The 23474-nt window shown below is 61.2% G+C and overlaps 3 protein-coding genes and 2 non-coding genes across 6 annotated transcripts; 1 reads left to right on the top strand and 4 right to left on the bottom strand.

The window, feature by feature from the left end:
- Nucleotides 1–1124: 1124 nt before the first annotated feature.
- Dipk1b (divergent protein kinase domain 1B) lies at nt 1125–8496 on the top strand. 2 transcript variants are annotated; one of them, XM_046465651.2, is made up of 6 exons: nt 1157–1258; nt 3561–3661; nt 4105–4239; nt 6594–6701; nt 6790–6966; nt 7409–8496. In XM_046465651.2, exons 3-6 carry the CDS (start codon nt 4174–4176, stop codon nt 8216–8218), a joined length of 1161 nt encoding a protein of 386 aa, XP_046321607.1. In that variant the 5' UTR covers nt 1157–1258; nt 3561–3661; nt 4105–4173; the 3' UTR covers nt 8219–8496. The 2 variants fall into 2 exon arrangements, with proteins under 2 accessions (XP_046321606.1, XP_046321607.1); XM_046465650.2 differs by lacking the exon at nt 3561–3661 and having other exon boundaries at nt 1125–1258.
- A 1213-nt stretch (nt 8497–9709) lies between these two features.
- Nucleotides 9710–9847, bottom strand: LOC124107570 (small nucleolar RNA SNORA43). The gene has a single exon (XR_006856464.1). It is a non-coding gene; the product is annotated as a small nucleolar RNA SNORA43 (small nucleolar RNA).
- A 1230-nt stretch (nt 9848–11077) lies between these two features.
- On the bottom strand, nt 11078–11208 carry LOC124107571 (small nucleolar RNA SNORA17). The gene has a single exon (XR_006856465.1). It is a non-coding gene; the product is annotated as a small nucleolar RNA SNORA17 (small nucleolar RNA).
- A 5514-nt stretch (nt 11209–16722) lies between these two features.
- Lcn10 (lipocalin 10) lies at nt 16723–19274 on the bottom strand. The gene is made up of 6 exons (XM_046465359.1): nt 19167–19274; nt 18443–18582; nt 18055–18125; nt 17665–17772; nt 16879–16977; nt 16723–16751 (listed from the first exon to the last, which is right to left on the bottom strand). Exons 1-6 carry the CDS (start codon nt 19272–19274, stop codon nt 16723–16725), a joined length of 555 nt encoding a protein of 184 aa, XP_046321315.1.
- A 419-nt stretch (nt 19275–19693) lies between these two features.
- Lcn6 (lipocalin 6) lies at nt 19694–23247 on the bottom strand. Its single transcript, XM_046465365.1, has 7 exons — nt 23158–23247; nt 22843–22982; nt 21760–21830; nt 21086–21196; nt 20868–20969; nt 20653–20678; nt 19694–19852 (listed from the first exon to the last, which is right to left on the bottom strand). Exons 1-7 carry the CDS (start codon nt 23245–23247, stop codon nt 19694–19696), a joined length of 699 nt encoding a protein of 232 aa, XP_046321321.1.
- Between the last annotated feature and the right edge of the window lie 227 nt (nt 23248–23474).

Below are 23474 nucleotides of genomic sequence, written 5' to 3'. Positions count from 1 at the left end.
GAAAGACTCCTATACTGGGGACGGACGGAACCGGGCCTCAGACACGTTAGGTAAACACTCCTCCTCGGAGCTACACCCCCGATCCTTTTCAAATTTCATTTTGCACAGGATCTGGCTAAATTATTACCCAAGCTGGCCTGGCACTCGCCATCCTCCCGTCTAAAGCCTCCCTGTAGCTGGCTAAAAATTTAAACCTACAATACCAAGTGCGGGTGAGGACGCGGGGCAGCGGAGGGGCTGCAGGACGGTGCAGCCTGGGGGAGGCTTTCGGGCAGCTGCCTGTGAGGTCGAACAAACCTTCATGGTCCAGCCAGCAAAGTCCTCCCGGGTCAGCCATCGGAAATGAAAACGTGTTAAGTTCACCGCAGCCCCGTCCTAACTACCCCTAACGCTAATCGACCCAAACACCCTCCAAAAAGTGAGATGTGCGTGTCTTGGGCCACGCACCAGTACTCAGAAAGGACTGACTCATGTGCACGTCGCCGAGACCCCGAGGCTGAGCGCTGCCATTCCACAACGCGGGGTCCAGAGACTGCAGTGCTGCCAGGGGCTGGGCGGGCGCCTGCGGAAGGAGACGCTCAGTACCCAAAAGCGGCGGGGGCCGCACAGCCGCGTCTCCAAACAGCTTGCGCGTAAAAACGGAGACTTTGACCGAATGTGGAGCAATTCTTTAACACAAGGGGAAACGCGCAAGCGCTGCCCACCGCCTGGGCGGGTCCTCTGAGCGGCACCTGTCCGCCACACCCGACCCTGTGCTCTCTCGCCGGTGGTCGGGCCGGCCAGACCGCGGACCAGCGGGCAGGGCGGCCGGGGAGCCGAGGCCGGAGGCAGGGCGTGTGCCGCCCCGGCCCCCCTTCGCGCGCCCCTCCCTCCCCTCCCCCGCGCTTCCCGCCCCTCCCCACCTCCTTCCCCAGCGCGCCCTCTCCACGCGCGCCCCTTCCCCGGCCCGGCCCCCGCGCGCCCCCTCTGCGCGCGCCCCGCCCCTGCCTCCTCCCGCCCGCGTCCCGCCCCCGCCCACCCTCCCTCTGGCGCGCGCCGCGGTCGGCCGTCAGGAAGGCGCGCACCCTCGCCTTTAACGCGGGCCGGGGGCGCGCGGCCCGCATGGCGAGCGAGCGGCGGCCGTGGCGGGCCGGGCCGGGCCGGGGCTGAGGCCGAGCCGAGCCGCGGGGCCGCGCAGCCCCGGCCGGCGCCCATCATGAGGCGGCTGCGGCGCCTGGCGCACCTGGTGCTCCTCTGCCCCTTCTCCAAGGGCCTGCAGGTAAGCGGCCGGCCTGGCCGCGGGAGCGCGGCGTCCAGCCCCGTGGGCCGCGCGCGGGGATGGCAGGGACCGGGCTGGGGGAGGGGCTTGGCGAGGACGGGCAGAGGAGGGGCGCGGGGAGAGGGGCAGGGGCGCCGCGGGTGCTCCCCAGGCCTAGAGCCGCGATTCCTTCCCTTTTTTCACCACTTAAAAAATAGGATTTGTTTTTCTCTGTAGCAGACTTGGGATACATAGGGACGCCCCAGAAAGGACGTCCCTATTCCCGCTAGGCCAGGGCCCGGGTCCTGACCCCCTGTGACCTTGGACAAGTCACCATTCCCTCCAGAGCCGGGCTCCTGTCTTCAGGAGAGGCCCAGGCTGCTGGGCATTCCGCTGCTGGGACCCTCTCCCCTTCTGCTTTGGGAAGATCTGGGTCAGGTCCTGTCCATCTCAAATCATCTGGGCCCCGCTTCTGGCCACCAGCCCCCATCCCACCTCTAGTTCCCCAGCGCCTGGGTCAGGAATCGTCCCTGGTCAGACCTTACATATCTTCTGGCTTCCAGGGCAGCTCTGGGTCAGGGCTGGAGGGCCTTGCCAGGTTTTGCCCTTGGTCCTATTGCCTTAGGAGTGTGGTGGGGGCTGAGCAGTCCAAGGACTGTCTCCTAAGCCAGGAGGTGGGGTGTGCACTGCCCCCATCCTGAGGGACCGGGTCGGCTCCCAGGGTCAGGAGAGGGGCTTTGGTCAAAGCTGGGTTGGTCTGGCTCAAGGGGAGAACCCTGATCTGACCCCACCCTGCCATTCCTTAGTTGGACATGCACAGAGCCTCAGTTTCCCCCCCTGTGGAACACCCCTCTGGGTTGGTGGTGAGGAGCCGCTGGCACATGATTCAGACTTGCCAGGCTGGGGTCATGGTGCTGTTACTGTCCCTGCAGTGACCCTTCCTACTCTCCAAGTGGCCCCACAAGGAGCTGGACCTTCCTGCCCCTGCAAAGCTCTGGCCCAGTTCCCCAGGGTGTGGGTGTCCTCCATACTCAAGCTTGCCCCTCCCCAACCCCAGGAGCCTGGGTGGGCTGGGGAGCAGCTGCTTGGGGTTCACAGAGGAGTGAGACCTTCTCTGCACCTGAGATTTGCAGGAGGTTCAGGATGACCCTGGGAAGGAGCCCATATAGGAACTAGCTAGGTGAGGATGGCCCCTGGAGGGACCCTCTAGGCAAAGGCCTGGAGCCCTGGTGGAGTCGGGCTAGGGTGGGGTGGGCTTGGTGGGCAGGCTGTTGGTACTCTGTCAGTTTGTCCAACTTGGGTCTGCCCTTGTGTTTTGCACTGGCCAGGGCCTGTCCCCCTCTGACTGTTCCCCTAGGGCTCCGGCCCATTTAGAGACCACTGTATTCAGCCCTGCTGGGACTGATTACCCAGCCGGAAGTCCTCCGACCTTGTCCAGCGTCAGCAGCCCACACACATACACACACCGTTTCTCTGCTTTCCTGTTTTCTGTTATGGACCGACCTGACGGAAACAGACGCCGGGCCTGGGTAGAATAGGCTGCCGAGGCCCCACCTGGTTAAGGACCAGCTGAGGGGCTTCTGTTCTGCCCGGCCCCAGGTTCTGCTGCTTTTCACTGGCTACTGAGGCTCTGCATGCTCAGCAGTCCCAGGGTCCGTCTGCTGCAGGTCCTTCAGTGTGTTGATGCCAGGGAAGGAGGGGCGCCCACCTCCCCTGGAAGAACCATAGCCACCATCCAGCTGCTCTGCTGGGCCCTGTTCTCAGAGGACCTGGCGGCCCTGGATCATGGGCCAGCCTGGAGCTAACCAGAGGGTCTTGGCGGCCACGGGAGGTGCTCTGTACCAGCAGGGGCCTCCTTAGGGGTGGCTGATCTCTAAGCCTGGCCCTCCGGCCCTCCTTGCCTGGGCCAGGCTCTGTGGCTGATCCCTTGCATGGGACAAGCTGCCTGGTAATCCAGCATCCCCCACAAGGGCTGTGATTTGCCAGGTTGGCAGGGGTTGGGGGCAAGGGTGGTGACATCCAGCTGTCCCAGGTTGTCACCCTTGGAAATCCTGCTTGAGCCTGGGTGGGAGCCAGTGCCCAAGAACCCTGACGAGGAGCTCTGGGTCCCCCAGACCCTGTGCTCGGACCTGTCAGTTGGGGAAACGGAGGCAAGGGGCTGAAGGTGACAGGATGACCTGGAGCCCTTCACAAAATCATAGTTCCCAGGCCCACCCTGAGGGATCAGGGGCTGCCTCCCTGCTTTTTAAAATCTGTGGTAACTACCCATGGCATGAAGTGTGCCACCTCAACCGTTTCCAAGAGGGCACTATTCACCTTGCAGCAGGCCTCAGGCCGAGGGGTCCCGTGTGACAGGCCACTCATTGCCTGTCCATCATCCTTTCTGGACACGTGGGCTGTTGTGCTGAGTCTGTGACCTCCCAGGTGAGGCTGGGTCATGTCCTGGGATCCCGTCCTCCAGCCCCAGTTCTCCCGCTGGCCCTGACTTTCCCCAGTGTGCCCTGAGGTGGGTGAACAACCCCTGCCCGGCAGGGGCAGTCACCAGACCACCATGTGGAGGTGAAAATGTCATGAGATGAGAGGAGACAGGAGGGAGTTTCTAAGAGGTCTCTTTATTCAGCAAAAACTGATTTACTGCCCACAGGGGCCCCAGCTGAAGACCCTGGTGTGCCCAACATGGGGGTTGCCGAGGGAGCAGCTGGGAACACCTGGTGGGGGCGCTGATCGGTGGTTCCTGAAGCTGCAGGGTGGGTATGGGCCTGGGTGATGGGTCTGGAGGCCAGGAAAGGGCTGAAAGGGTCCAGACTTTCCAGTTTGGGCCCCTGCAGGGCCTGGGTGGGGCGCTTCCTCACTCTGCCTCCCTGCAGGGCCGGCTGCCAGGCCTCAGGGTCAAGTATGTCTTGCTGGTCTGGCTGGGCATCTTCGCGGGCAGCTGGATGGTATACCTGCACTACTCGTCCTACTCCGAGCTCTGCCGCGGCCACGTCTGCCAGGTGGTGATCGTAAGTGTCAGCCAAGCGGGGACCTCACTGTTGGCCAGGGCGTGGGCCACTTGGAGACCTGGCAGGAGGCTGTTATCTGAGGCAGGCTCTGCTGGGGGCCAGAGGAGGGAGTGGGGAGATGTCATTAGGCTGCCACAGGTAGGTCTGGTGACCAGAGCAGTCAGCCAGGATGGACTGAGGGGTGGGCATCTTAGCGGGGAGTGGGCTGCAGGTGAGGTGTTCCTACATGCGCAGGAGCGTGAGCAGGATGAGCCAGCATGTCTCCACACCTCTGGTGCATGGTTGGCAAGGGGAGATGTCCCCAAGGCGGAGCCCTGCTTCTCTGAAGCCTGTCCCATTGTGGCCACCTTGCCATACCTTCCAGGGAGGCTGTCTCCCTCCACCTGCTGCCTCTGCCTTGGCCGAGTGCCAGGCTCTCGGCCTGCAGGTACTGAACATCGGCCCATTACGCAGATGGGGAAACTGAGGCTGAGGGAGTATGGGGACTTGCCCAGGGGACCTGAGGAAGTGTGAACACACTGCTCACCTGTGCAACGCCCCCAACCCAGGTGAAGTACAGGGGAGGTACCTGAGACCCGAGAGCCCCAACCCAACCTGGTGCTAGGTGGCCAGCAGGCTCTTCCCTGACCCTAATCTAACCCGGTTGCTGTGTGCTGAGGGCAGAGCGGCCTCTGGGTCTGTAGCTCTGTGGGGTTCTGGACTTGCACTAGTGCTGATGGGGGCCGTCAGGCCAGACCCCTGGGAAGGGCCTGCCCACGGGGTGGTGGAATGGGGGCGTCTGGCATCCCATTCCCTCTCCCCCGCTGATTAGGAGCTGTCACTTCATGCTGCCACGGGGCGGGCTCACAGGACTGAACCCGCTGCCCTGGGTCGGCCCAGCTCTTCTCGTCCACCCTTGGACTGCTGCCTTCAGCCCCTCCCTCCTGCCCTCCCTCCAGCCTGGCTCCGGCAAGCCCCGGGCTCCATGGCAACCAGTGATGTACATCCAGGAATTCACCCCACACTGCAACAGCCAGCACCCGCCCTGGGCTTTGAGGGGCTGCTAGGTCTGTCCAGCCTGGGGGTGGGGCCTCCCTGGGCCACTGACTACTGCAGGGCCTGGCAAGGGCCCAGGCCAGCAGGAAAGACAGGGTGGGGAGTCATGGTGGGGCTCCAGGGTGCTGTTTTCTGGGCTAATGGTGGCCTGTGGCTCTGAGGATGACCATCAGTTGGAGCAGAGAGGGTCTGAGCGTGTCCCCCCACAGACAGGGTTGCCATGGAGTAGCATGAGCCTTGCTCTGTGCTGCACCTGGGGCAGGACAGTGAAGCCAGTTCCTCACACATCAGCCCACAGGGAGGGCTCCTAGGATGGAAAGAGACCTGGACCAGGAGGAAATGGACAGCTGCTTCTGATGCTGGGAGCCTCACCTGGGGTAGCCCCTGGTTCTTCCAGGAATGGGTTGACAACGGTTTGAAGTGTCAGGGCCAGGCAAAGTGGTCACACCTGTCATCCCAGCAATTGAGGAGGCTGGGGCAGGAGGATTGCAAGTTTGAGGCCAGCCTCAGCAACTTAGCAAGAGCCTGTCTCAAAATAACTAACAGAAAATTAAAAAGGGATGGGGTGAGGGCTGGGGTTGTGGCTTGGTGGTAGAGCGCTCACTTAGCACTTACGGGGCCCTAGGTTCGATCCTCAGCACCACATAAAAATTAATAAAGGTATAAAAATGTTTTTAAAGCGGGATGGGGTGTAGCTCAGTGGTATTCCCCAGCATGAACTAATAGTTATCTAGTTTTAAGGAGTTAAAGGAAGCAGCAGCAAAGTCTGAGGTGAGGGAGGACATCAGGCTCTCTGGCGCCTTGGAGTGGGCTGCTGGGCCTGAAGATCTATGTCCAGTGTCTGGCAGCAGCGTCACTGTTTCCCTGTCAGGGGAATCAGGACAGTGGAGACTAGACGGATCAGAGGGTGACTGCCCTCAGCAGAAGGCCCACGCAGCAGCCTGCGCGTGCCCTGGGACTTGTGCTGCCTCTGGGAAGAACTGGCAGGTTTCAAACTGCAGTGTGTGGAAGGCCCTGCCAGCCGGTGGGTGCCAGCCCACCATGTGGCCAGGGACCCGTGCAGGCCAGTAGGCAAGCAGAGCCTGGGCTCAGAGTGGGCAGGGGAGCAGGGGTGGAGGACCTACTCTGAGAACAGCACTTTGGCTTAAGAGGGGGCACAAGAATCCTGGGGCAGACTGGCAGTTGTGATGGGGTCCCTCCCTGCCGTGGACCCCTGCAGGAGTGGGCATGGCTGGGCCTTGGGCCCATGGGGAGTCAGTGAGGGTGGGGGCTACCACCCTCCCTGCACCCCAGGCCAAACCTGGCACCTTCCTCCTCAGTGCGACCAGTACCGCAAGGGCATCATCTCGGGCTCCATCTGCCGGGACCTGTGTGAGCTGCACAAGGTGGAGTGGAGGACCTGTCTGTCCTCAGCCCCAGGCCAGCAGGTGCTCCTGTGGGAAGGCTGGGTGGGCTGGGCCACCCCCGCGGCAGTGGGAGGGGCCTCTGCATGGAAGTTGCTGTGGCCTCATCCAGGTGTACAGCGGACTCTGGCAGGACAAGGAGGTGACCATCAAGTGTGGCATTGAGGAGGCCCTCAACTCCAAGGCCAGGTCTGAGGCGGTCCCCCGGCGGGAGCTGGTGCTGTTTGACAAGCCCACCCGGGGCACCTCCATCAAGGAGTTCCGAGAGATGACCCTCAGCTTCCTCAAGGTCAGTGGGCTCTCCTGGTGGCCACTAGGCCGCGTGCTGTGGCATCACACCTGGCATGTCTGCAAAGCCTGGAGAGGCCTAAGTGGACCCTGTGGCAGACCCCACTCCCCGCCCCTGGGCAGGACGCAGGCTGGAGAAGGGGCCTTTCCAGTGCAAGTGGTAAGGGCTCAGGTAGTGGAGGACAGCGTGTCCAGTGTGGCAGGAGCAGGTCAGGGGTTGAAGTGACTCCATTCAGCACAGTGCCCACTGCTACAAGGGGCAGACCTGAGGGACCTCCCCCCATAGACTCATGTGGGCAGCCCGCCTGTCAGGTGCCACTGCATCCCCAGATCAGAGGACCAGCCAGAGCCTGCGTTCTGCCAGCCGAGTCCTGCATGAGGCTGTGCTCCCAACCCCAGCTCTGGGTGATGTGGTCTCCCTTCCTTTTGGTCCCCAATGCCAGGCGAACCTGGGAGACCTGCCGTCCCTGCCAGCCCTAGTGGGCCAGGTCCTCCTCATGGCTGATTTCAACAAAGACAGCAGGGTGTCCCTGGCGGAGGCCAAATCCGTGTGGGCCCTGCTGCAGCGCAACGAGTTCCTGCTGCTGCTGTCCCTGCAGGAGAAGGAGCACGCCTCGCGCCTGCTGGGCTGCTGCGGGGACCTCTACCTCACTGAGGGCGCCCCCCACGGCTCCTGGCCGGCTGCACTGCCACCCCTATTGCGCCCACTGCTGCCCCCCGCGCTGCACAGGGCCCTGCAGCAGTGGTTCGGGCCTGCATGGCCCTGGCGTGCCAAGATCGCCATCGGCCTGCTTGAGTTCGTGGAGGACCTCTTCCACGGCTCCTACGGGACCTTCTACATGTGTGAGACCACGCTGGCCAACGTGGGCCACACTGCCACCTACGACTTCAAGATGGCTGACCTGCAGCAGGTGGCGCCTGAGGCCGCCGTTCGCCGCTTCCTACAGGGCCGTCACTGCGAGCAGAGTGCCGACTGCACCTACGGGCGCGACTGCAGGGCCCCCTGCGACAGGCTCATGAGGCAGTGCAAGGGCGACCTCATCCAGCCCAACCTGGCCAAGGTGTGCGAGCTGCTGCGGGACTACCTGCTGCCTGGCGCGCCGGCCGACCTCCGGGAGGAGCTGGGCAAGCAGCTCCGCACCTGCACCACACTGAGCGGGCTGGCCAGCCAGGTGGAGGCTCACCACTCGCTGGTGCTCAGCCACCTCAAGACCCTGCTCTGGAAGAAGATCTCCAACACCAAGTACTCCTGACGCTGAGGGCCGGCCACTGCCCGCTGGCCCTCCGCACCCAGGCCACAGCTCCTGAAGCTGGCAGCACTTAGCTCTCCAGGGGTCCCAGCAGGAAGCACTCCTGGATGCCCCACTGCAAAACTGTCCCCCCCTCCCCCAGGGTTCTGGGCTCTCTGGGTCCCAGAAACCCAGACAGAACATCTCTGCTCCAACAGTAAAGGCCAGAACTGAGGAGCACAGGAGGGTCTTGGCCTGAGGTCCAGGAGGCTTTCTGCTCTGAATAAACGGCTCTTATGTGATGCCTGGCTGTGTGGAGTCAGGCTCCCACCAGTGCCACTCAGGGGAAGACGGGGGAGCCAGTTCCCCGGGGCTGACTCCCACTCCCCAGTGGTGGTGGGAGCAGCCCTTAGACAGGGATCAAAGTGTCTGTTCTAGAGCTCTTACTGAGCCTGCCTCAAAACTCCTAGGCCATAGGCCTATAAGCAATACTTTCACTGTTCTCTTGTGGGAGCAAACCCAGGGTTTGCCTGCTAGGCAAGAGCTCTACCACTGAGCCATACCACCAGCCCCAGGTTGCCTTTGGTTCTAGCACCAGTTGGCAGCCAAAGAAGGGTGTTCAGTGAGGAAGGAGGTAGGGGAAGTAGGCAGGGGCAGTGTTGACAAGAACCTTAATTCCCGCCACTGCCAGCCATAGTAGTCCAGGAATTTAAAAACTTCAGGGACTCATACCCTTTCCCTTTCAGACAAAGACTCCTCAAGCAAAGCACATGAAGCAAATCTTTTAATGCAGTTTAACACTTTTGGCTTAAAACTTCAGTTATTGTTCCAGGTGAAATTCTGAAACTTCAGCCATAAGTCCTTATGTCCTTGGTGTTAACACTTGAACCTCGCTCTGTGAGCAGAAGTAACTTGTCCCAGCAAGTCCCCAGGTAAGGGGAGATGATGGCACTCCACAGGCCAAGCCAGGCCACGTTCTTCTTGGCCTCTCTGGATCTGAAAAATGAAATGGTGGGGGTCAGACCAGGTTTGCCAGGGAATCCAGTCTTGAGTCTGTCTGAAATTTACACTCTACCACTGAGTCACACCCCAGCCCTCTTTATCATTTTGGGACAGGGTCTCACTAAGTTGCCAGGGTGGCCTGGAACTGTGATCTTCCAGCCTCGACATCCTGCCCCTTGCCACATGCCTCAAGGGTCCTCAACATGGATTGAGGACATAGCAGTTCCCACTAGCTCTGTGGTTCTTGGTCCTTTCTAAGGAAGGGAGCCAGGGAAGATCCTTCCCTTCCTCATCCCACTGTGCCAGAAGTCAAGATTCCCTAATCCTCATACCCTGCCCCACTTTACAAGTGAAGAAACTAAAAACCAAAATCCAGGGGCTGGGGGTGTAGCTCAGTGGTAGAGTGCTGGTCTAGCACAAAAGGCCTGGTGTCAATCCTCAGCACTGCAAAAAACACCAACAGGTGGTCATTTCCAAAGCAGGAACCCAGCGCCACCTCACTGCGGTTCTAAGAAATGTCAGGCTATAAACCATTCTTAGTGCTCACTGGTTTCTGAACACTGAGCGTAGAAATAGCCACTTGCTCTTTGCCCTGATGTCATAGGTACAGCAGAATGGCCCCACCTGTGGTGCTGGCAGGTCCAGGACAGCACCTTCAGGGCAACTTCTCACACCTCCAGAGGGCCAGCCTGTCCTTCCTCTTACCTCAAAGGGGCTGCAGAAACTGGCTGGTTGTCCTGGCCAGTGATCACACGAGTGGGTTCAGTCACCTTCCTTCCTGCATTGAGTAACAAAACATAAGAGGACAGCACTCCCCCTGGCCGAGGGGATGGCTGCAGTTGGTACTGAACCCTGTGTGGATTGTCCCTGAACACTTGGCTGGGAGACTCACCTCTGCACTGTCCAAGCACTTGATGGCTTCTTTTCTGCATGTCCTAATTGCCAGCACCATTATCATCTACTTGGGAGCCATTAAGTAAAACTTAAGGGCCACTTCAACACTAAACAGCCACAGTGACAGTTCAGACATTCCATCAAGCTACCATGACTGACAGATGTAGGTGGCACACAGACTAGAGGTGCTGGGCAAGGACAAGTCATGCCTAGGGCAGGTGACTAGGCTTTAGCCTGTTCCTCAGTGGCAAGCAGTTTAAACTTGAAGAATCGGTCACTCCTGGGGACTTGGTATTCAAGCTGTGGTTGACCAGAGGTAATGGGGAACTGTTGCATAAAGCTGGCTACTTCACTTATCACTGTTGACCAAGCCAAACATCAGGAGCCCTCCCTGTCCCTGACAAGATGGTTAGTGAGGATTAGCTCTCTACCAAGTGCTGCACTTAATTCTTCCTATAGCTAGCCTCCCCCCCACAGCCAAAGATCACACGCACCCAACTTGACTCTCTTCAGAGCTGCAGGAACCTGGAGACTTCTGCACCTACACCCCACCCTCTCCCAGGGCCCTAAGATCCCAAGTGCACAAAACAGGAGCAGGGGAGAGGGTGACCCAGCCCGGCTCTGGGATTCAAAGCTGCTCCCTCAGGTGTGTGACAGATTGCTGGCCCATGAAGCCATCTGCCAGGTTTCAACCTGCATCTGTTTCCACAGGAGTCTCTGTACATCAAGGAGATGGCAGAGGTGGTTCCAAGTACCAACACTCTGGTGGCCCTAAAACCATCCCAAGCACTTCAGACTGTTAGGTGTTTCTACCACTCTAGAAATTCTGTGGTAGGCAGCACTCATTCCAAGGACCTTGAGAAGGTCGCCACATTTTACGGCTTTCAAGAACTGATCTAATGGACACCCCCTGGCAGGATGGGCCAGCTCTACCTCCTGCTGTGGAGGAGGGCTGGCCTCACACTCAGGTTGCAAGAGGCCGTGTCCAGTGTTAGGCTATTAATCATTCAAACGTTCACGGGTGAGAACACTGAGCGTAGACATAGCCTCTCTTCTTTCCGCCACCTACTGACGCAAGTGCGACACAGCAGCCACACTGCAACGCCTCTAGGGGCAGTGCTCCCAGCGTCCCCTCCCTTAGGAGGGTCACATCTAACAGACCACGCTTGCAGGGAACCTGAGTCAACTTACCCAAGGTCCTGCATCTCCTTGCGGGCGCTCAGCTTCGGGGGGGCAAACTCCCTAAGTCAAAAAAGGCCGCGCGTTAAACGGGTCTTGGCGAGGCCAGGACGGGCGGCGCAGGGGCTCGCGGCCGCACCCGGTCTCCAAACAGAAAGGAGAGCTGCAGGGTAAGGCTCCGGGCCACCAGGGCGTCCTGCGGGCCGGTCCTCCCGCTTCCCCGGAGTAGGAGCTGAGCTCCAGCACAGCGGCGCCGCAGGGGCCGGGCAGCACTGGCCGCCACCCTCCAGCCTCGCCGCGCGGGGGCCCGCCCCGCCCCGCCCCGCCGGCCTTGGCTCGCTGCAGGCTGGTTACGCCGGGAACCTGGGTCTCGGCAGTGTCCTTGCCTTCGGAGCTTGGCGGCGCCTACGCGGGCGCACAGCAGCGGCCCTCTGTGTCCTTTCGCCTAGAGAGGAGTCCCATACCTGGCCCCGAGACGGCCGCGCCTGGGAGGCCCCGCTGGCGCTCGGCACGGTGCGCCACCGCGCCCGCATCGGGAACGCCCAGACATCGCGGCCACGCCACAGCCATCTGGCCGCCCCGCCGCCCGCCGCAGAGAGGACGAGTGGGCCGGCGCCCCGTCCTTTATACCGGGGCCTACGGCGGCCCGCGAGGGACATCTCCAGCCGGCGCCGCAGCGCCCTCTAGCGTCCCGCCGCGCCTCGCCCCGGGCAGTACCGCTCCCGCCTCCCGCCTCCCCGCCCGGGGCAAGGCCTGGAGCTGGTGTTCCCGGATCCCAGTCCGTGCAGAGGCTTCCTACGAAAAACTCGGCTCGTGTCCACTTGTGACGGGGGTCCACTCGACTGCACTGGCCTTTTTTTTTTTTTTTTCGTACTAGGGATTCAACCCAGGGGCACTTTACCCCGGAGCCACATCCAGGGCCTCGCTGAGTTGCTTCAGGCCTCCCAAAGTGGCCGAGGCTGGTCCTGAACGGGCCATCCTTCTGCTCAGCCTTCTGAGCTGCTGGGATTACAGGCGTCCGACCCGCGCCCAGCCTGCAGGGCTTATTTTAAAACCGACATTCTTTCCGCTTTTGTTTTCTTGTCCCCCTCCAGCGTTCCCTCACAGCCTGGGAAATGACTGACATTCTCCACGACCCAGGCCACTCTCCCGTCCTTCACTGACCATAAAGAAACGCCAGCCTGGGAACTGGGCAGGGCTCTCTCAGGACCCCTGATGGACAGTAATTCATCATTTCTACTCATAAAATGTGGATCCCAGCCCTAGCCTTCCTCTCTTTAAAGCTCCACCCTTCCCTTGCAGGGACAATCACAGCCACTGGGACAGGAGTCCCACGGGTGACTCCTCTGCTGGTAAATCAATAAAACCCTTTCCTTGAAACCTTATCCTCGTGGCTGGATTGGCAGTGGGGACGGGGCCTGAGCTTTCGGGTCAGGCTGGGATCACACTGGGATTCTCCAGTGCTCCCTGACTGGCCAGCCTGCCAGGGACACGGTGTTGGCAGTTGGCTTTCTGCTTCTCATGGAGGCTGCTGAGGCAGTGGGGAAGGCCCCACTGTGAGTTCATTAGTCTCTGAGCACTCGGGCAAGGTACCAGGCTCTTTGTGCCTCTGGCAGGTGTGCTGGCCTGCCACCAGCCCCTGCTGCTCTAGGGGCAGAGCCAGGAGCCAAGCTGTGCATTCAGATCCACTCCACTAGGGGCTCATCCTTCTCTGTCGTACACTAGTATGCATCCAGTGCCTAATGAGTGCTGAGGCTGGTGAGACCTGACCTTGATGAGCACCCCTGTGCCCTGATGGGGCAGGCCTGCCCAAGCTTTCTGTCTGTTCCAAATCATGAATCTTCACAGTCATGGGGGGAAGGAGGTGCCCCATGTCCACTGCTCAGAGGGGAATGGAGGCCCCAGGGTTAAGAAGGGTGCCCTGGTCACGTGGTTGGCAGTGTTGAAGCTGAGATGGGGATGAGGGCTCTGGAGCAGGGACCATCAGGTGAGGACACCAAGAACAAAGGTGCCAAGCTGGGCCACTCACTCCATCCATCATCGTGAACTGCCCTGCCACCAGGCTGAAGGGAGTGCCAGGGGTGAGGCTTCCCACTCGGCCCTGGGCGGAGGAGACCATCAGGGCTCTGATGCCGAAGGTGGCATGGGAGCGGAAAGGCACTACAGCCAGTCAAAGTCACAGGTGGCAAAACTCTTACAACAGGACCCACCCGTGCATGCGCCTCTTCAAAGACAGCTGGTGCTCAGAGTGTGCCTCGCAGGAGAGCCCAAGAGAGGTGGGGACAGGCCTCACTAGTGCTCCAGCCAATGACAAGCCTTGAGGTGCTGCAGCCTGTCCCCAGCTGCCCCTGCAGAACCCTAAAGGAGGGTTCTTGTCTCTACAGGTTTGCAGTGTGGCTTTTGACAAACAGAGAGGGCCTAGAGAAGAGTCACAGGAGACCCACATGGTTTTTAAGGAAATTGTATTGGCAGATACATTGCCAGCTGGAACCAGGAGCACAGAGCCATGGAGGACATCCCTTGAGGCTGAATAAGAGCTGCTCATGCCGTTCACTGGATCTTGGAATGCACCAGCAGCTCCCTTGGGGCCCCCAGCATCCTCCTTTCCACAGGGCACCCACAGTGACTGGCCCAGGCCTGCCCCACATTGGAGGTTGGGTGTATGCTGTGGATGGAGGTGTTATAGCCTGGATCGTGGCTCCCAAAAGCACATGCTCAGCCCTCACACCAGCACCTCAGAATGTGACTGAAGACAGGGACTTTACAGAGTTCATGAAGGTAAAAAAGAGGTCCTCAGGGTGGGCTCTGATCCAGTGTGACAGGTCCCTATAAGAGGAGATCAAGCCAGGCACCGTGGCCATGCCTGTCATCCCAGTGACTTGGGAGGCTGAGGCAGGAGGACCACAAGTTTGAGGCCACCTTCAGCAACTTAGCCAGACCTTATCTCAAAAAAGCATGGGTGTTCTAGGATGCTGAAACAGGGCACTGTCCCTCTGTCACCAGGAAGCCTGAATAACCCCCTGGCTTCACTCACTCTCAGTGGACTTAGAGGTCACTGACTTGGAGGCCACTGGATGGGCAGTGCTTTATTAGGCCCCACTGGCTTTGCTGTGCAGGTTAGGACGAGGCAGTGGCCTAGGGGACTCTTCAGGGACTGAAGAGTCAGTGAAAACACTGACTCTTCACGTGGGCCCACAAGTGGCATCCCTGCCTCCAAATTGTGTCTGTCTCCATTGCCTTGACCTTGGGGCAAAGTCCACTCAGATCTACACATAGACAGGTTGGTTATCTGAGAAGTATCTGTCCAAGACCATAACATGGCGTTGGTCTCTCCCCTTAAGGCCAAAGACTCCAGCCCATGAGAGTGGGAAGAGGAGATGCCCCTGAGGGGTCTGCACCTGTTTCCAGAAGAGATATGACTGTCCCTCCCCTCTCCCAGCTTAGCCACTCATGGACCAAGTGTCTGTGTCTTTCCACGGAGGCAGAACTTCCTGAGTGACAGTGAGTTCACGTGCTACCCCACTTTCATCCATGGCAGTTCTCTGAGTGCTCATGAGCCCGGCAGTTGCGGGTTCTTTTATTCTAACCATAACCGCTCATCTCTGTAATACTCAAGTCACACTTCCACATGGCGGGATTTCTAGGTTGCAGAAAGGCTGAGCAAGGATAAGGTGGCCACAGGGTTTCTGGAGGTGGCACTGAGTGAGGGCAGAGGGCAGGTGCAGAGTAGGCGGAAGAGCTTGTTCAGGGTGCAGAGCTGTTGGAGCACAGGACTGACTCTGGGCCAGGGTCCTGAAGGCAGATGCTTTCAAAGCCAGGGAGATGGAGCTGAGCTGGGGGACAGGGACAGGGAGCTGGAGATTTTCCAGTTAATGTCATGGCGCCTTCAGACTGGCTGGCTGATGATGGGTTGGTGCCTGGTGCATCCTCCCCCTAGAGAGCCAGGTGCATCTCCTCTCCCAGCTTCCCATCTTTGGATTTGAGCCTGGGCTTGCTTGGACCCAGGGTGAGGCAGGAAGGGCACTGTGTCTGCTCTGAGCCTGGTGGCCTCTTCTGCCTGCATGCCTGTCACTGCTGTGAGGAAGGCACACCCCTCGGGATGTGGGAGAGTGGGCCGAGCCATCCCAGCAGGCCCTAGCCCACTGACCGCCAGCCGACCACAGCAGCACAAGCCCAGGATGGGGAGTCAGACCCACTAGGAGCCTAAGCCAGGCCTGTTGCTGGCGGAAATTGGGGTGTTTGCTGTGCAGCCCCGGCTGCAGGGTTCAGCCCCACCCTCCCCTCATGCACACCCGTGACTTCTTTACCAAACACGCTCGTGTCTCCGAAATCCTCATTTCCCTTGAAGCTCTGAACTCCCCACCCGCCCCTCCACTGCGCGGCCTGGGGACACTCTGAATTCAGGCTCCTGGTCAGGCCCAAACCTGGACTCTGGTCTTTCCTTCCCATGCCCCACATACCCATCTCGCCTGCCTTTCCAACCCGTCCCCCCACTTCTCCCCAGACCCACAGACTCCCAGGCCCAGCCACCTGCCCTGGACTCCCGCTGGGTTCCGGGCAGCTCCCTCTCCACGCAAGGCGGGTGGGAACACACGCCCTCCCACCTCAGCCCCCATCTCCCACTCAGCGCACATGGGCCAGCCCCCACCCTGTGCCCTTTGGGGCCAGAACAAGGCCCTTACAAGGCCTCGAGGGGCGGCAGGGTCTGGCCGTCAATGCCAGCTCCCTGTGGCCACTGTCCCCCCTGTATCTGTGCCCCCGCTGCCCTCCACTGACCTCCTGGAGAGGCCATCCCCCCACTCAGGTCTGCTCCATGTCCTGGGGGGGGTGCTCCCTGCCCCGCCCTCCACCCACCGTCCCCACACCCTGGCCCAGGAGTGTCACTTCCCTGCCCCACCCTCCCTGAGGGCTATTGCTCACGCTTGGCGCTCCTGGAAGTGATTCTCAGGGTGTGCAGCGGCATGCTCAGGTGATGACGGGACTGACAGCTGCCTCTCTGGACAAGCCATCAGCTCTACAGCTATTGTGCTCCCAGCCCTGTGCCTAGCCTAGTCCAGTGCCTGGCCCGAGGCCCAGGAGGGGCTTGGGACACTGCTGGATTGCCAGCGGCTTCCTGAGAGGATGTCAGCAGTCAAGGAACCCAGCCATGGCACTGAGAAGGCAGGCGGCGAGGCTTCCCAGGACCAGCCTGCGCTCTGTTGCACAGTAGACGGGCACCAGCACCATGCCCAGGACACAGGCACAGGCCCCACTTGGCACCTCCCTCCCAGGTGGCACGTGACCCCCTCTCCTGCAGTCACTCTGCAGTCACTCGAGCTGGGTTCCACACTGCTGCAGTCTGGGGTCACCTATCAACAAGCCACTGAACCTGAAGAACTCTCATTTCATTGGGAACAACGTGCCCAGGGCCTGGGAGAACCACAGTCGAAGGCAACAAGCAGGGTGGCCGGCTCTCAGGGCAGGAGGGTGTGTGCGCAGGACGCTGTGGGGGAGGGAAGAGGCTGAGAGAGGGCTGCTGGGGGACATGCCTGTCCCGGTCAGCTCATGGGCCCAGTGGACCAGTGTCTCCTGGGGTGGCAGGACCGAGAGCGGAGCCCAGAGGACCTCACCATCTTTGGGGAGGACGGTGGCCTCCTCGGTGAGCTTCAGGATGGCACAGGTGTCCAGGAATTCCCGCAGACTCAGGAAGCTGGAGATGTTCTGTCTTCCTGTGGCCAGGGGGAGTCACAGAGCAGGGGCCGTCGCTGTCCTATGTCTGCACCTGAACCCTGCCCCACCCCGTCAGTCTGCCCTGTCCCCCGTTTTCAAGGCAGCAGAGCTGGGGCTGGGATCACCACTGGAGGTGGGCTCTTGGGGAGCCCCTTCTGCCTCAGAATCCTGACACGCCCACCTGAATGTGTCCACTGAGACAGGACCCCCTCCCCGTCTCCAACGCCGCCTGCTCAGTGCCCACGGCTGTGTCTGGTAGTGGGCTCAGGCCTCTTACCCCAGCTTCAGTCACCTCCACACCCCCACCCAGTGCAGACCCTGCCTCACCCCCGCCCCATCACACCCAGTCACCCCATCCTGCCCCTCTCTTCCCCAGGCCTTGTAACCTGCACCCACCCCATATCCCAGCACCCTCCTGGGCGGCCTCTGCCCTCCCTGGGAGGGTCTCCCACTCACCCCCACTGCAGCCACTTCCAGGCCCTGCACACCATGGTCTCCTTCACTGCCCCGGCTCCTACCACCCACCCTGACCAAACGCCCTCCTTGCCAGCTGTTCACCTGCCAGCCTCCCCTACCAGGTCTTGCCTCCTGTCAGCTGGCACCGCCAGCCAGGAGCAGCCCTCGCCCTCCACCACCCTCTGCTCTGACTCCCAGGTGCAGCCCACAGCCCTAGGGGCCCCACTTACCAAAGAGCATCAGGTTCTTGTAGTTGCGCTCGGCACGCCCCAGGCGGAGGTACACCAGGCCGTAGCTGTAGTCAGTGGACAGCACGTGGAAGCCCTTCACCCCCTTCACTGCGAGAGAAGCCCAAGGCCCACTGACACAGTCCATACCGCCCACAGCTGGACATCTGGCCTGGCGTCTGGCCCGGGGCCCTGTCTCCCAGGCCAGGCTGCCCAGAGGAATGCAGTGAGCTCTGGACCCAAGCCCTCTGACTGCCCCGTCCCCCAGGTATCCTACCGAAGCCTCTGACAGCCCTGTCCTGGGGTCCTGCCTGCCCTGCCCACCATACACTCTGGGCACAGGGCTGCTGCCGGGACCTGGCCCAGTTTCCCGCGCCCCTGTGTCCTACGCACAGGCATTCCTGAACACCGGCTTCTTCTTGTCTTTCCTCAGGATCAGCTCCTGGGACTGGCAGCCCTGGGACCTGAAGTCAAGAAGGTGCAGGCTCAGGGCCAGGGCCCTTCCTGCCTGCTGGCTGCCACGCCCCCCAAGGTCGTCTGGTCTGGCCCAACTCCCACCAGGCCTCGGCCTGGGGGGTGGGCAGGGGGAAGGTCACCAGTTTGGATGCGCCCCCCCACCCCGAAGAGGTGGGGCTGTCTTGTAGAACTTGCAGACTGGCCTCAGCCAGCTTTCTACCTGGACCCCTTTCCCTTTCCCCGCCAGCTTCTTCCTCTTGGGAAGGGCGTGCCGCCAGCTGGTCAGTCTGTGACGTTGTGCTGGCCCACCACCCTGCCCACTCACCTGCTGAAGGCGACGACCACCCTCAGGTGGCCTCCTCGGTGCACCTTCACCACAGAGGCCCCCAGCTTCCTCTTGTCTGGGGCCGGCACGAAGCCCCGGGCATTAGTGGCCACCGCAAGAATGTACCAGAACCCTGAGAACTGCGGGGGCCAGTATTGGAGCTGCCACCTGGCGCTGCCCCCACCCCAGGCTCCCAGCCAGAGAACTGACTGGACAAAGCACCCTTTCCTAGAGCTTCACAGGTCCTGCTCCTCTCAGCAGGCACAGCTCCGGGCTGGCCAGTCAGGGTCAGGAGGCACAGGGCTAGGCCGTGGGCACTGGCAGCTCAGAGCTTCCCCTGCCCACCTCAGAGGTGGGCTTCTTCCTGCCGTGGTGTCCTGGGGCCCTGGGCCACTCAGCCCCTCCCCTGCACCCTGGCCCGTGGTCTCCCTGCTACAGATCCCTGTGGCCCACCCGCTGCCCCGGGGTCCAACCAGGGATGCTGTAGCTCCCACCAGAGCCTCCCACCCAGCTGGTCTCCTCTCTCCAGCACACACCCTCCATCACCCCCCAGGGTCTCCCTGCTGCCTTGCCCTCAGGCCCCTTGGCCAAGAACCTCTTGGGACCCTGGGGCCGAGGGCTGCAGTGGGAGAGGCCAGGTGGGCCTGGCAGGAGCCTGTGCCCTGCTCTGCTGCTGCCTCTGCCCACTGTGTCCTGGCATGGGCACCAGTAGACAGTGACTCACCTTGCCCCAGTTGAGGGCGTTGGACTCCTTAGGGAAATTTTTCTGGGGCTGGGACCCCACGGCCAGGGTTAGCGCCACCAGCAGCACTAGCACCAGCCCGGGCCTCATCCTCACTAGCCCTCAGCCCGGGCCTCATCCTCACTAGCCCTCAGCCCGAGAGCCTGGTCACTGCATGTAAATGTCCCTGACTGCCACGCCCCGCCATGGGCATCTGACCACCCCAGCACCCTGAGCCAGCCTAGGCCAGGCAGGCAGAACAAGGGTGGGAGGTGGGCAGCTGTGGTTTTGGACTCTGCCCCTCCTCCTGACACAGGGCCTGGCCAGCCCTGGGCCCTCACATAGCCAAGTCGACTGCTATGGACACCGCCGTTCTGGGAGGGAGGTCCCCAGAGAAGATGCCATCACGTTCCCACAGGCTACACCAAGGTCCCTTATGCCTTCACCATATGGCCTGGGGCTGCCACAGGTTCCCTGGGTACCTCTACAGCCCTGGACCATCTGGCCTGGCATGGGGCACCCTGGTCCTCTCATCCTGGAACTCCAGGTGTGAAGCAAAGGGCCAGGGCCTCATGGACTGTGCCTGGGACAGGTGTGCACTCTGGATGTGACACGGTGGCCTCTAGGAACACGATTTGGAAGCCACGTTTTTTGAGGTCACAGTGCTTGAGCAGGTACTGTCGGGCAGGCTGGGAGGGACACACACACCCATGAGTGCATGTGCTACACATGTAGGCAGGTGCACGTGTGTGTGCACACACGTGTGCATGTCCAGCCTTAAGGGTTGAGGTCCCCCGTGTGCACTCACCTCATCTCAGTGTAAGTGATGTTCAGCCCTCACCTGTTCAGCCCAGCTGTCCCCACACCTGAACCCAGGAGGCCCTCAGGCTCAGGCCCTCCTGGTCACTGGCCCCTGACCCAGCAGCAGCCAGAGCACAGGAAGCCAAGCTCAGAGCACCTCAGTTCCTCCTGCCCTGCTGCAGTCCTGAGGATGTCAGCACCCACCTCCAAGTCACACCCTGCCTGCTCTGCGTCCAGCAGACCAACCCAGAAGCTGTGTCCCCAGGGGACTCTGCTGAGCGACACTGCAGCATCAAGTCCTCTTGACCAGAGCCAAGTGTGGCCTCTCATGGTGCCCCACCTTCCTGGGTTGATCTGTCCAATTCCTCCACCTGCCGGGCGTGGACGCTGTGTGGCCCAGTCAGATACACTAGGGGAGTTTGCTTGTGGAATCCTTTATTTGCTGGGGCGAGAGCCTCGGGCAGCAGCCAGCCCACACCACCACCTGGCTGCTGAGAGGACAGTGGTGCGTGCTCCACAGGAACACGTGGGCACTGCCACTTACTGGAAACACGATGAGCACTGGGGGCCAGCTGGCCAGCAGTGGGCCACCCTCAGCCTCCTCCCTGCAGCAGAGTCATGGCCAGCAGGCTTGGGTGACAGTTCTCCCAGCCCCAGGAGGCTACAGCCCCCCCAGCTGGTGGCTCACCTGGAGGATCCTGCGTGCACAGGTGACTGGAAGGTAAGGCGGGGCCAGCTGTGAGAAGACCCCGAGTGCCTGGCCCTGTCCCCAACCATCCCGCAGGCCTGACTGGGTGGGAACTCCAGGAAGTCCCCGACTGGCAGAAAGCAGGACGTGGCCCCCAGTGTGATCTGTGGGCATTGGGCCTGCCTGACCTCCCCTGGCCACTTGAGGACACTTACAGTCCTTCTGCAGCTGGGCCTGCTGCTGGGATAGGAAGCCCAGGTTCCTGCTCCATTTGGTGAAGAGCTGCAGGGCCTCCCGGCTGGCCATCTCCATCCGGCCTGGGGGAGAGGGACAGCCCCTGGGACTCGGGGAGGGCCAGCTGCTAGGATGCCCCAGCACAGAGGCCTCGGGCAGAGGGGCTTACTCCTGTGCCCCCCACTCAGGCGCCACTCACTGTACAGCTCCAGCGTGTTGAAGGCCTCCTCCTCGACCTCCATCTGGGTCAGGACAATGGCGTAGTCTCTGAAGTTGGTGCCCAGCACCCGGTACTGCAGCACACCCAGGGCTAGGAGGCAAACGTGCCCCCAGGTGGGCACAGGCCACTATGCCAACGGGGCAGCCATGGGGACAGAGGGCAGATTGAGGGCAAGACCCAGCAGACCGCAGGAGAAGTCCCCAGGCTGGTGCCAGGAGGAAGTGGCCAAAATGACGGACTGATGCACAGCTGGGCAGCTGAGGGTCTTGCTCAGCGCATCCTCGGGAGCCTGAGGAGAAACTGGGTCACCCCATCTGACCTGTTTCGAGGGAGGTGGCCAGCCACTGTGCAGGCACCCGGCTCTCTGCACCCAGGGAGGAGCCCAGGGCCCTGGGCTGAGATGCCCCACAGGTGTCGGGCATGAGGGGCAGGGAACGTGAGGGCCACATGCTTTGTCTTGGGGTGAGAGACTTCTCACCCCGAGGACTGGCACCAAGTTCCCAACCAAGGCAGGTCCTACAGCTGCCCGTGAAGAGCTGTACCAAGACCTCTGGAGCCATCCTGCCGGCCCTGGCCCTGCCCACTGGCCTGCTGTCCTCCAGCGGGCTCCAGGCAAGCACTGCCCGATGAGGGCCCTGCAGCATCCTACTTACCAGGGTTCTCAAACACCCATCGGGAGCTCTGCCTGGACAGCTCCATCGCGTTCTGGGTGCACCCCTCCAGCCTAGAAAGGAAAGACCCGTGGGAAGAGACAGGCTCTCCTCGTCCCTGCTTGGTCAGCCGGCCGGGAGGCTGCAGAGACGGGTCTCCCTGATGCCCCAGTTGCCAGGAAACCCTGCTGTGAGGAGACAGGCTATCAGGTAAGTGCCAGCCACTCCCTGTCACCTGCCCCGAGACCCAGGTCCACATGGAGCAAGCAAGGGCACCCGCAGGGTCGGTCTGTGGTAGGGGCAGAGACTTGACGTGGAACAGTGCCAGTCCCCAGAGGAGCAGGCCACCGCAGGGCCGCAAGCTGCTGCTCAGGTCCACTGGGAACAAAAAGATGACCCCAGAGGGAAGACGCAGCAAGTTCTAGACTTTGAGATAATGAGGCAACTAAAGCTGAATGACTAAAACATCAGGGTTTGGGCCACTCAGTAGATGAAAGGAACAGAATAGGAAGTTCAGAAGTAAAGCAAGACACACAGGGGTGGATGCCTGTGACCAGCGTCGCGCCTCCCGATGCATCCAAGGTGTGAGACCAGAGAGTGGGGAGGGGCTCCCCAGGGGGACATGGCCCCCAGGGCCCTCGGGGGGAGATAAAACCTTCCTCAACAGCGTGCACATGAGCCACTGGGGAGCGGGTGTGCAGCTGATGTTGACCACGCTCCCTCATATTTAAGGATCCCTACAAACAGTAAGAAACACCCGAGAGGAGCATGTGTAGGGCATTTGAACAAATGGATCCCTGGAAGCAGGACGAGGGCTGGCGAGCCCACAGCTCCCACGTCAGGAAAAGGCACACTGAAGCCAACACAGTGCCCGTTTTGGCCCACAGATGGCAAAGAACTCTGAGAAAGTAAAAGGCTGACGGGTATCCGTGCAGGGAGCCTGCTGTCCCCAGCATCGCCACTCAGGGACACAGAGCAACCTCCATGTCCAGAGGAAGCGGCCTGCGGGAGCTGTGGGTGGAGGCTCGTGTGCGGAGGGCCTGCAGGGGACCTGCGTGGGGCCGGTGCAGTGCGCTGCCCACTTACCCATGCCGAGTGGACAGCACCTTCAGGTTGTTTTCTGGGGTGAGAGTCACCATGACGCCTTCTACGTACTTTGTGTTCTTCTCCACCATGAAGCCCTTCTCGTGGGAGGCCACGGCAAGGAGGTACCAGGGCCCAAGAAGCTGCATGAGGGGCAGTCAGCTGAGAGGCCTGGTTCTCCTCCCTCAGGGGTGACCAGCCCTACCTAGCCCCACCACTCATGCCTGTCTGGGCTGGCCCTGGGGACCCAGAAGCTGTGTGGCCTCAGAGGAGGGGCCTGGGCCCTAGGACAGACCTGCTGTTGGAGAGGGCTGGTACCTGCTTGGGGTTCAGTCTTCCTAGCCACACCAGCTGGGTGCTGGGCATGAAGACCAACACCAGCAGAGCACCCAGCTGCAGCACCCTCATCCTCTCCAGGCCCAAGCACACCACTCACCATGGGAGGATGTGCTGCCCTCCTGCTGGGAAGCTCTTATATGGCTCTGAGTGCCAGGATGTGGGTGGCCACTGACCACAGGGCACCATCCTGGCCACGTTCTTGCAAAGTAGCAACATTACCCAAAGGGCGGCAGGGTGGCCTGTGTGCCCACCCTGGACCTGCAGCATGGCCTAGAGGGCGCCGGGGTGTGTGCAGG

This window comes from Marmota monax, unplaced genomic scaffold, assembly GCF_021218885.2.
Source record: "Marmota monax isolate L192 unplaced genomic scaffold, Marmota_monax_Labrador192_F-V1.1 WCK01_AAM20220418_F8-fsc00167, whole genome shotgun sequence".
Lineage (NCBI taxonomy): Eukaryota > Metazoa > Chordata > Mammalia > Rodentia > Sciuridae > Marmota > Marmota monax.
This window is presented reverse-complemented; position numbering and strand designations above follow the sequence as displayed.